Here is a 13,374-nt window from a genome sequence, read left to right as displayed (position 1 = left end):
GTTAACTGAAAACTAACCTGTCTTTTTTGGGTACAGGGAGGAAGTGGCAGAAGGCTGCATGGTGTGTGCGCGGTGGGGATTGAGGAAAGCACAAAGGGTGGTTTGGGGAGGGGAACTAGAATCCAGGAGTTCCAATTCTCAGTCCTCTAGCTCTCTAGCCAAAAGCCAGAGTCAGGGATTGAACCAAGGAACTGATACCCAGTCTCTTACATGCACAGATCTCCCTTCTGGCCTTTCAACTCCCTCCAATTGTTATTTATCTAGTCTGAATCCTCATACATGGTTACTCCTTCTAAAACTCTGGTTCCATCCTTGCTGGGTGTTCGGGCCACATTAATTGGTGCCGTGGATTGTACGTGCTATCCTATTCCTGTGCTGCTCTAAATCTCAAGCACCAGCTGTTTCCATGTATGTTCAATATTAACTCTGGCACAGCTCTCTCCCTACCCTGGAACAGGTCCACTGAAAATATGAGTTACTGTTTTGAATTCCTTTCTCCTCCATGTCATTCACTGCACCATCAAAATCTATAGTAAGTTTAGTCAGTCAGGTACAACAAGCAATGAAGTGCTTTTCCCATTCCAGTAGCGCCAAATGAGCAAGCAGACCTCCAAAGCAGAACTGTGTTTTAAGTTCTGTCATTTGCAGGTTGGGGTGTGGTGTTTTGTTTAAAGTTCACTTTTGGGGGTTTGTCTATCTACAGCAAAGTTTAGTTAGGAAAACATTTATGGAGAAATGAATTGGTGCTACAGAATAATCAATTAAATTCATCACCTACTCTATTAGAGTCAGGGTTGTATTTTACTGTGGTAATAGCACAAAAAACTGGTTCTCAGTTAAGTTCTGCATACAGACAGGTTTATGTAAAATATATAAACATTTGTCCAAGTTGTTACAGATTGCATAAATATGGCATTTTTACTGGTGCATTTACAGATGTGCATGTACAATGATGTGCAAATAATCACAATTAGATTACAATCTTTGAAAAGCACTTGAACTTTGCATCCAAGTAAAGCAATGAATGAAAAAATGCCCACTGAAGAATTTAAATACCAAACTCATAACATCATTTAAAATATTCTCAGTAAAACTTTCACACATTTAAAATAGCTTTTATTCATTTTATTTGTATATGTCAAAATACAATTTTTCCAAAAGAGTGGGTTTTGCAACTAGTTTCATGCAGATACAAGGTCTGCTCAGTACTACCAATAAAATCAATATAGCACAGTAGCTGTTCGTTTTTTAGATAAAGAATAAATAACCTAAATATAAAACACTAAAATATTAGAAACACGTATTTACTCATTCACAGGCACCCAAACTTTACCAAATATAATCCAGAATATGCCTAAGTGTCTCATAACAGAACTGAACATGTTGAATCCATTCAAACTGATCAATTCTCTGCCTTTTATGTTAGCGTAAGACAATGGTAGTTCCCTACATTCAGACCCATCTCTCATACAGATCAATTACAACAAGCTATCTCAAAAACTATCCTTGTACCTTTAAAATCAAGAATCCTGAGCTTGGTAGTAAGAGCATAACCTCACATCTTCAAAAAACCAATCAACTGAAAGAACATGTTCCCCTGACCAAAAAAAACCAAACCAAACAAAACAAAAATAAAACTAAACAAAACCACACAAAAAACCTCCCCACCCCAAAAAAACAAAACCCCTCCCCAAGAAGTAGGCAGTAGAACACAATGACCTTTTTAAATGAAGGGGTACAAATTCACATTTAATATAGTATACAATAACCAATAATACAATAGCTACTACAAGCTTTACAATGTACAATTTATTTTAATGGCTGAACTGTTCAGTGGTATTAGGCAATAGTCTATGTGCCAATAAGATGTCATGTATAGTTTAGTGAAAATATAAAAGCTGTTTGTTTCTAACAAAAGCAATCTTCACTTAAGTACTTTTTTTTTTTTAAAAAAGGCCACTGAAATGTATAAAATGGTCTGAACAGGATGGTGGTATCAACTCAGATGCCTTTTCACATGGCAATAACAGTGCATATAAACATGGTGAGTGTAATGGGTTAGGTTTTTCAAATGATTTAGTAACGTTACTTTGGCTAGCACAACAGTTTTGGACAGCACTCAGATAAATACAGGTGTGTGAAATGTAGTGAAGCAGTTATATTTATGCAACTTTTATTATGGTGAACACTATCAACTGAAAAAATGGGAGGAACAAGGTAATAAAAGTATTTTATAGTTCAAACCTTTTGTCACAATAGGGCTCCGTACAATGTGTAAATTCTTTTTACCATAAAAATTAATGAACTTTGTTAAACACACTATTCTGGAGTAGCCTAATTTGCAGTAACAGACATTTGCAATAGGAAAGTATATTCAAGCATGCCACGTGGTGGTCTGAAAATCAAAACAGTACACATTTATATATACAGCATCACTCAGTACCTGCTAAAATGAATGTGAAGATTACAGGATCTAACATGTTTCATTACAAACTTTTTTTTTTTTATTAAAGTGACCAATAAAGGCAGAAAACAGGACTTGTAAAATAACTCTAGTTTCAACGGACTTTAAAGCATCTTGTATAGGAAATAAATGCATATTGCACAAACAGTGAAAGCAAACGTTCCACCAGACATGTTCCAGGTGGTTGGACAATACAGCTCTAGTTAGCAACACAAAGATGTATTTTAAAGGGTTGTGTGGTCTCTGCAAATGATAAAGCTGTGAAAACACTGTACAAGAAAAAACTGGTACATGAATAATTAAAAGCAAACACACAAATCCAAACTTAGATGTAAAGAAAAAACCGAGTATAGAAAAACTATGAACTGTGGCACAACATGAGTAACTGTCTTCTGTGAGAGCTGAAAGCTTTCGTTGATGCAAAAGTGTTTATGTACAACTAAGGCTTACTGGTTAAATATCTGAGGCATATCTGGCCTTGAACACTTTCCTCATATGCTGTAGCTGTAAACAAGATTTCTCAGTCATTTTATCTTCTCAGCAGCTGCGCTTTAACATGAAACAATGATCCTGATAAAAAGAACACAGGTAAGAGGGCATTTGGCAGGATATCTGAAAATGACAGTCTCCAAGGTATCTTCCCAAGCTTCCAGTGACTGCCACACCATGGTCCACTGGAGTTACTAGATATGTGCAATACCATTTTGCTGCTGTAGTAAACCTTTTTATTTGGAAAGTTTGCTTATAACTCTGATCAAGGCCCCATTTTCATCTTTTAGCCTCTGGTTGTCTGCCTTCAAGTCTGGTAGCATCTATCAAAAAATGGAAGCACAATGGTTATTTTGCTGGTATAACCTAAAACAAAGGCAACAAAACTAGACAAGGCAGACATCAGAAATAGAACCTTTAGTCACAGAAGTTGTTTTAATTCCTTCAGTAATAAACTGGTTTAGAGCACTCGGCCTTCTGGCATGAAACAATTAGGCTATGGTATATAAGTTCTCCTTTGCTAGCACTGGATGCACTAAAATTCAGAAGCCAGAAAAAATGGCCTCATCCTGCTCAAGGTGCTTTTGTGCAAAAGAAATGTTGATTGAATTGTTATAAAGGTTTTAATTACTTCCAAGTGCACAACCAATATGATGGTTATCGATTCTTACTATTCAAGAGGCCCATCTACACTAGCAGTCTGCATTATTTCATCAAGATTTAATATTAAAGCTAAGCATTTCTATTACTGTTCGTTCCTGCATTGGTTCCAGCTTTCCATAATACCCAGCCTGAGCAATATAAAATCATAGAATTTAAGGTCAGAAGGGACATTATGATCGTCTAGTCTGACTTCCTGCACAACGCAAGCCACAGAATCTCACCCTCCCACTCCAGTAACAAACCCCTGACCCATGTCTGAGCTACTGAAGTCCTCAAATTGTGATTTAAAGACTGCAAAGATTTCAAGGTGCAGAGAATCCTTCAGCAAGTGACCCGTGCCCCACGCTGCAGAGAAAGGCGAAACCCCCCCAGGGCCTCTGCCAATCTGCCCTGGAGGAAAATTCCTTCCCGACCCCAAATATGGCGATCAGCTGAACCCTGAGCAAGTGGGCAAGACTGCTTCAGCATGTCTTGTAGCACTACCTTCAATCGCTGCCGTACCTATGCTTCGGAGCACCCATCCCATGGTTCCACACTCAGCTTTCCAAGTAGCAGAGTGTACATACACCCAGGAAAACAACATTAAAAAATATTAAGGTTGCAAAGTCAAAAACTCAAAAGTTAGAAAATGCCAGAATTAAAGGTTACCTGGAAGGCTGGGAGATGCACAGGCACAGAGGGGGTTAGGAACCAATGGATGAGGGAGGGAGGGTGGACAGGCACAGAGAGGGAGCAGGGCAGGAGCTGGGATGACAGGGGGACAGGATCAGAGGGAAAGGATGCGCTAGGATCACAAGGATCTATAACCACTACAGAGAACACTCCCCTACAGAAACTAGAAATTGATCCCAGGAGTTCTCAGTCTCCACATTCACCTGTGGTCAGAAAATATCTGTGAAGACTCTTGGCAAACTGCGTGTCCTCACCCGACATAGAAGATAACAGCCTATTTCTGCTAACAGCTACCTCAAGCATCAGAGCTCTGTGCTTTGGACCTAAATGTCCAAACCCTGCTGATGACCCAATCAATACAGTTCCGACATGATTTTTTTGTTTAAAAAAAGTTAGCAAGTTGTGCACACAACCACCCCATATGTTAAAAGAACATTAAGCCTGCAAAATCAAGCATTCAAAAGTTAGGCTGCCCACACAGTGTAATTCTCCCCTCTCCCCCAATGCGTATGTATTACAATCTGCACAGAATGATCACATTTCCCCGCCCCCATAATACCCCTGCCTCTCCAGTGCACAGGATAAGCCTGTCCAGGGAATGAATCACAGTTGTGTAATGAGTTACAGTATCCATAGGATCCCTGCCTCATTTGCAGAAATGTGAAGGTGCTTGGTGTGTGCAGCAGGACATTGCAGGAAGAGGAAAGATGGTTTCATCATGATTAAGGAACTTGAATGCCAACTACAGTCTATCCTTGCCTCTGCCAGTGTTCCTGTGTGAGGCTATGCACACTTTAAAACCAGACTTTTCACAGCTGGCCACTAATTGTGTGTTCATCATTTTCTGGGTGTCCGCATTTTTGACCCTGGGGTCTGATGTGCAGAAGTACTCAGCACTCTCAGCTGCAACTGAAGTCAATGGGAGCTGAGCTTCTATCATAAACACAACTATAAAATGCTCTGGGCTTTGAAAAATCAAGCCCCATGTCTCTCCACTTGAGCACCCAAAATTAGCAGGCACTTTACTATTTTGGCCTTAATCTCTCTGAGCTTCAGTTCCCCAGCTGTAAAATGGGGATGAAAACCCCTCATCTCACAGGGGTATGATTAATGTTTGTGAAGCACTCTCATGCTATGGTCAGAGAACCCCAGAAACACCCATGAGGATGTTAATAATTCTATCTTCAGATCAGGGTTTGAATGGTATGTGTTAAATCAGGGCTGGGGCTGAACACTGAACAAAGGAGAAGATAAAAGGAAATACTTAAAAAACTTTCATGGAATGAGGCAGGAGCCTTAGGACTTTTGAGCACTTGACTTTGCAACGTTAACTCTTAATGTGTCTTTTTTTAATGCAATATTATCTCTAGTATACTGTGGTGTATGTATTATGTGTATGGACATATCTCTGTACCACTGTAACATGGTTTGTTCCAGTGTTTCTGTCCTATCTGGGGACCAGTGTACAGTGAAATATAGATGAAATGGCCAAGGACTACCACGCTCCTACCTTTTCTGCTGCTCAGTTTGCTCTGGGCTTCTAGGCCCAGAATCCTATGGAACCTCAGTGTCTGTGCTTGAGGAAGTAAGACACTTGGTTTTATTCTTCGTATATTTGTAAAAAGAAAATTTTGTTTTACATGGTTTCGCTGCTTCTTATTTTGAAACTAAATAGTTTTCTCTTTAGGATCTAGAAAGCAGAAAAATGCAAGCTCAGGTGTGGAGTAAGAACGTCTCTCTGACCTATCCATGAGGCTTAGTCAATTCCTCCATGTCCCCAAATGTACTAGTCAGTCCTCAAGGCAAATTTGGGGGAGTGTGGTATGGCAGGCTGACCAGAAGGCACCAGTGCACCTGAAGGAGATAAGTACCGTAGAGAGCTGAGAGTTACTGGTGTGCGTATGGAGCTTGGTCTGTTTTCACAAATGGTTATTTTTTTATTTTCTGTACAAATCTCTGGTGTGTGGGAGATGGGGCTCCAGCTCCACAGTCCTGTGCCAACTCACTCCTTAATGAGGGAGCTACAGTTATTACCAGCATTAATGTATGTGAGCACACACGAGCTTTAGCTTTTTTCCCCCTTAGTGAATTTCCATCCAGATGAAAAAACACTATTCAAACACAGGGCTTTGTCTAAATACAATCTATTTATTATGCAGTTACATAGTTGGCAAAAACTGTCCTTAATAGTTTTTATTCTGATGAAGCTATTCGTGCATTACTACCCAAGACAGGAAGGAGTAATGGGTAGAGAATATATCAGCCAAATACTGAATGGGAGAGGTGACAGCACCAGTGTTCTGTATTACGGCAGTAATAGATATGAGTATTATGGGATTGATCTGGGAGGACAATCTGAAATAGATTAACTGCAACTCTGTGCTCCTTGTGTATATGAATGCTAAAATGGTTTAACGTGAACCAGCAAAAGCAGAACAACTCACAACATTTTCTTGGGGCTAGTGCAATCTTACTGGATTTAGAAATTCCGGCGACATGTCCACGTACCACTTCAACACAAGGGGGCACATCCTCGGCTGGTATAACTAATGAAGCTCTGACAAGTTACACCAGCTGAGGATCTGCCCTAAAACACTTCACTAGCATTTCAGGTGCTTGAACAGGTGGTGTAAATTCCAAAATTCTCTAGTGTAGCTGAGCCTTTAGTTAACCCTTCACTATACATATAAAGCTTAAATTCTCGTTTACTTCTCCCTGAAAAACAAGAGCATCTTTCTGTGGTCTCTTAAATAAGCAAGACCATAACATGCACTATTTATATCTTGTTATACTATTGTGGGTAGTTTTGCATAGGTCTAGTTGATGCAAAATGTCATTCAGTAGTCACTAAGCACATCTTTTAGTAGCCAAACCCAGATTTTTACAAAACCAAACCCATAAATGATTAACAGTTTTGCATAAACAAAGGTTGCAACAGACCGTGCTCATGAGCATGTGCAGCCTCCTACCCCAACCCCCCAATGGAAAATTCTGAGGCCTGAGGCAGAACCAAAAAACACACATACGTCCCTCCTCTCTCTTCTGGGACAGAGAGAGAAGGTGCGTGCGTGCAAAAATGAGGAAGGTGGAAGGGCCATTAGCCATAAAAAAAATTCTATTTTTAAATATATTTTCATCTGGCCCAGATCCACAGGGCTCAGAGCTTCAGCCATGCATAGTTTTTCTATGAAGGACAAAGGGTTAGTGGGCTGAAAGATTTGGCATGTGGATAAGAAGCAGGGGAATGGGTCAAATTTTGTTTTCTCAAAAGGTAGCCACCAAATGGATTTTTCACAGATGTCCCCTGTAACTGGATTTCACACAGGTATAACACCTGTAATCTTCAAATCAACAATCAGATTTCCTTTGGTTTACAGTTACAGATTTTCAAGCTTATTTTAAACCTAGTTTGATAAAAAGAGTATTAGCACAACCGAGCCATACCTGAACTAAACAAAGTATTTGAACAAATACATAAGGCTTGAAATTCAAATACATTTTTGAAGAAAAGATTACTTTTTTGCATACCAAAACTCTACATATTGGAATGTAAAAACTAGAATAGCTGATGCAAATAATCAAGTCCACAATCCTGAAATCATTACTCAGATATTCACTAGGGCAATTTTGATTTGGGTCAATCTTATAAAAAGTTAACTGCAGAGAGAGGAAGATCTCTACTGTTAATTTTAATATGTTGGAAATTTTGAGGTCAATTGTCAAACTCTGCATTTTGTATAAAGATCAAAACAAAGGAAACCTAATGCTAGTTCAAGTCCTGCATGAACAACCATGCCTTTTGGGGCACCACATCTTTACATAAAGTATAAATAAACTACAATCAAAAGTCTTGTACAAGACAAGAAATACCTATTTCTTGAACTGTCCTCTGATTCATCTTTGAATGCAAACTGATAAGATATTATGCTAGTAAGGATAATACCAAACCCTACCAATGTGTCTGTAATAAGGAACAGGAGCTGGGACACTGGACATCATGCATAAGCCATACTTCTGTAATCAAGCAATAAGTAAATCTTCAGACACACAAGCATTAATAGAAAAGTGCTGCCAAAGCACTAGCTAAAATTCAACACCTGCCAGGCTACTCAAAGGAGAAAAAAAGAAGAAAGAAGAAATTACAAGTCCACAGAACGTAGTTGCCTACAGGACCCTGAGAGCTTTGTAACCACTCTGGTCAAGGCCCTATTCTCAGCCAGCAGTCGCTCATTTAAATGTCTCAAAGATTGAATCTGCAGGAATCATAAAAAACAGGAGTGAAAACAAGAGAAAAGCAAGTATAGTATGACAAGGAGAACTGAAAGAGAACAAATCAAAAGAGACAGTCACGTTAAAAGTAGATAACTAACTGTGAAAGGAAAGGATCAAAAAGTGGCACATTCTTGAAATGTAATCTAAGAACAGCCAGTGATTAGTCACAGCTTTCCAGAACAATTCAGGATGCATTAACAAAGAGTTATTTCTGGAATTCTTTACTTAAAATTCTAATTACATGGACTAAATTTCCCATTCAGCAATCTGCAAATAATCATGTGCTTAACATATACTTTTATGTGACAATACAGCAAACAAATAGGATGAGAGTTAATCTTACAATTAAAAACATTAATGTGTAGCTGCAAAAAAAACCCAAACAACTTTGCAAAACTGGTAATATATTTGTATTCTCTATTTCTCTTATCCCTCTAGCCATCCTTAAGGATAACCTACAAGTATAACACAACATGATATTCTCTATTCTGCAATTCCCCATCATTAGAAGAATGAAAATTTTTCCCTTGCTGTAGTTTGCTTTCTGTCCCAAATATTATTTTGTCCTCCATTAAGGCACACGTACTCGGCTCTGAATCTAATGCAGATAAAACAACATGGTTGTCTTTTGTATACTTCTCTGCTTGTCATCATCCATTATGTCAGCAAGAACTCCATGTATGCATTTAAAAAAAAAGTTTCTGGAGAGTGCTGTTGCAGAGCAGCAGGGAGCGCTCAAAAATGTGTTTTAGAAGAAACCCTTTAGCAACAGAATAGCGAATACTGGCTGTTAATAGACTGGGGGGGTCCCTCTAAAATTATAGCGTCCAAAGACGTTTTCTAGTTCACCACATTCCAACTGCTTCCTTGGTATGATTTAATTTTATCAGCAGTTTGGTTGGCTCACTTCTGGAGTTTTGTCCATGGATATAATGAAAAATGTATATATGGTCAACTCCCTGGATTAACCTTATTTAGCTCAAATCATATCACAACTTAAGAAAAGAAAACCAATCACAGAGATTAACTCTAGAACTACAAGGTTAAAGTCTTATTTTTAAAAAAAAATTTCACAGGTCAATCCTCTGTTTTGCACTACTGTAAGAGTGAATGAAAACCATACAATACCATCTCAGCCTCGAAAAGTGATTCACTTTTCCCCTTGGTTTCAGTTAAAAAATGTCTACCCTAGAAACCTTTGACTTTTCTCCCACCTAAACTTGTAAATTTCAGCCACCTTCTTAAAAAAATAAATTAAAAAAAAATAATCACCCTTTGCTATTATATCCTTTGGAAACAGAGCAGTAACTGAATTGCAGATTACTGCACAAGAGATTCTGTTGTGGTTGCATCGGGGAAATGATGAATTTGCCTATTCTCCAATGAGATTGCCAACAGCTGGAAAACTTCCACCTTATAAATAATGTGAACCACCAACACTTTTTTTTTTTTTCTTTTTAAAACAGAATTAGTCACAAATGGTGTGACGCACTTACTTTGAGTTCCTCTTCCATTTCAGATATCCGTCTTTCTAGAGCTCTTCGTTCCTAGATCAAAGGAGTGGAGTTAATGGTAAGCAATGCAAATTGCATTTTTAATACTTCTTGTAAATATGGTGAAAATAGTGATACATGTCAAGTTTCAAAGACCAAACAACTTGAAGCACAGAGTGTACAGGAGACTTGTGATGCCAGTGATGTGTAGAAAATTTTTTCACATTACAATTTAAAAATTTAGACAGAAGAGAGAATAAGATATTCATTAAATTTTTCAAAATACATCCCATCTCTTCCTGTACATTAATTTGGACAGGGTATAAGTATGCCTTTGTTCAGATTTATTCCCTAAGGTAGACTTCTGTGATCGTTCAACATACAAGAAATGCAGAAAATGATCAGAAACAAACAAGTATATTAAAAGAAACAAAAAACACAAAAGCATAGGCTTTCATAGACAAGCAAATATAGCTGAAATGTTTGTCTCCTCTCAGAATCTTCCTAAGACACTTTTTTTTTTAAAGTTCATTCCCATAATATATTCTAGATTAACAATGCAGGCAACAGACTTGATATCATGATTCCTTTCCTTGTGTAAGACAATGCAGTGGGTCTTATTTAAAAGCAGTTGCCATATTGAATATTTTACATTCCAATTTTTCAAAGAGTGAAAGGCAAAAGCAACAGATTACTGCAAAGTGTACATTTATATCTGCATACAATGGTGTTATGCAAAACAGCAAGCAGCATTAACTGAGGTGTGTAAAACTTTGGTTAGATCATACCGCCCAGTAGACACTGACTCTTGCCGGTCACCTTTCAGATACAAACCATTTGAATTTAGTTTAATCATAGTGTAGTTATTTCCCCAGACATATTTCCCCATTTTAGCAAATAACTTTAAAGGTTTAGCAAAGTAATCATTTACTGCAGTTGTTAGTATCTTTAGTTTATTCTACTTAAGTCTTCTGAGTTGAGAATTGTATTTTTCTAAGATGATATTGACAGATAATAATGGGCATAGTTATCTGTACCAGTGAGTTAACTGCAGTAAGCAGGTGAACAACAAAAGCAAAATAACAAAGCCAAATAAAACAATTCCAAGAAAATAGCAAACCCAAGTTACTCATTATTAGTTTTTAAGGGTAGCATTTATTACCAGAGCTCTTAGAAACTAGAGGTCAATTAAGTACAGTTCAGACTTCATGAAGTTTTTACAGTTCAAGCCAGGATGGATTGATTCAAATCAAAGCAATTTAAATAACCAATTTCAATCATGATTTAAATTGGCAAGCAGGAAACACTGATTTAAAATAATTTTAATTGTGTTTCGCAGTTGTACTTCATTATGTTTTCAAAAGACAGGCTGATTTTCATTGGTTGGAAACCAGGGGAATATGCTATATCTATATGTTCATTTAAGACTTACTTAAAAACAGCTTATTGATGCTTAATCACATTCTTCATTTTTATGTTTATGTTAAAAATGATGATTATCTAAAAGTTTATAAAAACATGTTTTGCATTTAAAACTAATTTATTAAACAAAGGAAGCATTATGCCTAATTAATGAATTGAACTGATTGTTTCTGGCCATAATCAGAGTTTAACGACAAAAGGGACTACCAGATAATGTAGTCTGACCTCTTGTATATCTACCTCTACTGAGCACCTGCATACTAAACCCAACAACCAAAACATCACAGCCCACAGGAGACTAGACTATTGTGTGTCACAGGCAGAGAATAGGCGGGAGCGAGGTGCACCAGCGCCCGAGGTCCCGCAATTGCGGGTAAAATTATGTAGTGGATACCCAGATAATCCTGGCAAATGACCCACATGCACATGTAGTGGAAGGCGAACCCCCCAAGGTCACAGGGGACCTGGGGGAAAATTCCTGCCTGATCCCACATATGGTGATTAGTTAGACCCTGAGCATGTGAACAAGAACCAGCCAAACAAACACTGGCATGAAAGAATGCTTGGTGCCACATCAGAACACTGGCCCTCCCCAGTGTCCACGGTCACCATGTCCTTCAAAAGTTTAGAACTAGTAGATCTCATGCTTTCTCACCTAATTTGTATTCATAGCTAGAAGAGGAAATCAAGCCTTCCTACTTTTTTAGCTTCCTATTGGTGTCTCAACTTGGAATGAACTAGTCATTGAACTGAATTAGTTGAATAAACTGAAATGAAGAAAATATTCTCTCTGCACCTACAGAAGAGGCTACTGCTGTGAAAGCTAGTTTAGCTCTTCAAGGAACTCTAGTTTGAGGTGTTTTGCCAGTGACTTCCAAGAGTTCAGTGGTATGTCTTTCTTTAAAATTTGGCAAACATGTACTACTTAATACTATTTTGTATTTAAATTATTTTAATAGATTATAGTAAGTTTAGGCCTTAAAAAAGAATGTCTATTTCAAATTTAGTTTTAAATAGGTTTTTTTATTTGAATAAAACAATTCAATTTAAATAAAGTATGTTTTTTAAAAAATATATAATTGCTTTTTATCTATGCTGGTCCAAGCTACACAAGAGGGGCTCTTAATTGGGCTGACCTAGTAAATTGTCTGTTATGCAAATAGCAAAATTCTGATGAATAAAAAGTGTCCAGAAAATGAAAGTTGTTTCTATGATACAGAAGTGTCCCTAACAACAAGCTTCTTACTGTAGCAGGAGCACATTTTAGAAAACAAACAAAATACAGTTACAGCTACGTTACTATTTTCTCACGGAGGAAAAAAAAAAACCCTGGATTCCCTGTACCACAATTTACAGAAGTAACACTTAAACAGCAATTTTAGCAGCTTTCACTAGTTAATAGAAATACTGACAACAGTTATTAGTAAGGCTGTCAAGCGATTAAAAAAAATTAATCACGATTAATCGCACTGTTAAACAATAGAATACCATTTAATTAAATATTTTTGAATGTATATTTTCTACATTTTCAAATATATTGATTTCAATTACAACAGAGTACAAAGTTTACAGTGATCACTTTATATTTATTTTCATTACAAATATTTGCACTGTAAAAAACAAAAGAAATAGTATATTTCAATTCACCTAATACAAGTACTGTAGTGCAATCTCTTTATAATGAAAGCTGAACTTATAAATGTAGAATTATGTACAAAAAATAACTGCTTTCAAAAATAAATCAATGTAAAACTTAAGAAAAGACTATTACTTTTTCTGTAACTGGTGTTCGAGATGTGTTGCTCATGTCTATTCCACAATAGGTGTGTGTGCTTGCCACGTGCACTGGTGCCTGAAGTTTTTTCCATAGCAGTACCCGTGGGAGGGAGGGAGTGCCCC

General features: G+C 37.5%; 1 protein-coding gene across 2 annotated transcripts in view; it reads right to left on the bottom strand.

Annotated features, from left to right (window-relative positions):
- Positions 1 to 1,094: 1,094 nt before the first annotated feature.
- PPP1R12A (protein phosphatase 1 regulatory subunit 12A) overlaps positions 1,095 to 13,374 on the bottom strand; it is a 216,381-nt gene continuing 204,101 nt past the window's right edge. For both annotated transcript variants that reach the window (XM_084624137.1, XM_084624136.1), the window contains 2 exons: positions 10,057 to 10,107; positions 1,095 to 3,276 (listed from right to left, as the gene is read on the bottom strand). In XM_084624137.1, the coding sequence (XP_084480263.1) occupies positions 3,190 to 3,276; positions 10,057 to 10,107 (138 nt within the window). In that variant the 3' untranslated portion in view covers positions 1,095 to 3,189. The remainder of the gene's footprint in view (positions 3,277 to 10,056; positions 10,108 to 13,374) is intronic.

This window comes from Lepidochelys olivacea (genome assembly GCF_965140295.1).
Source record: "Lepidochelys olivacea isolate rLepOli2 genome assembly, chromosome: 1".
Classification (NCBI taxonomy): Eukaryota; Metazoa; Chordata; order Testudines; family Cheloniidae; genus Lepidochelys; species Lepidochelys olivacea.
This window is presented reverse-complemented; position numbering and strand designations above follow the sequence as displayed.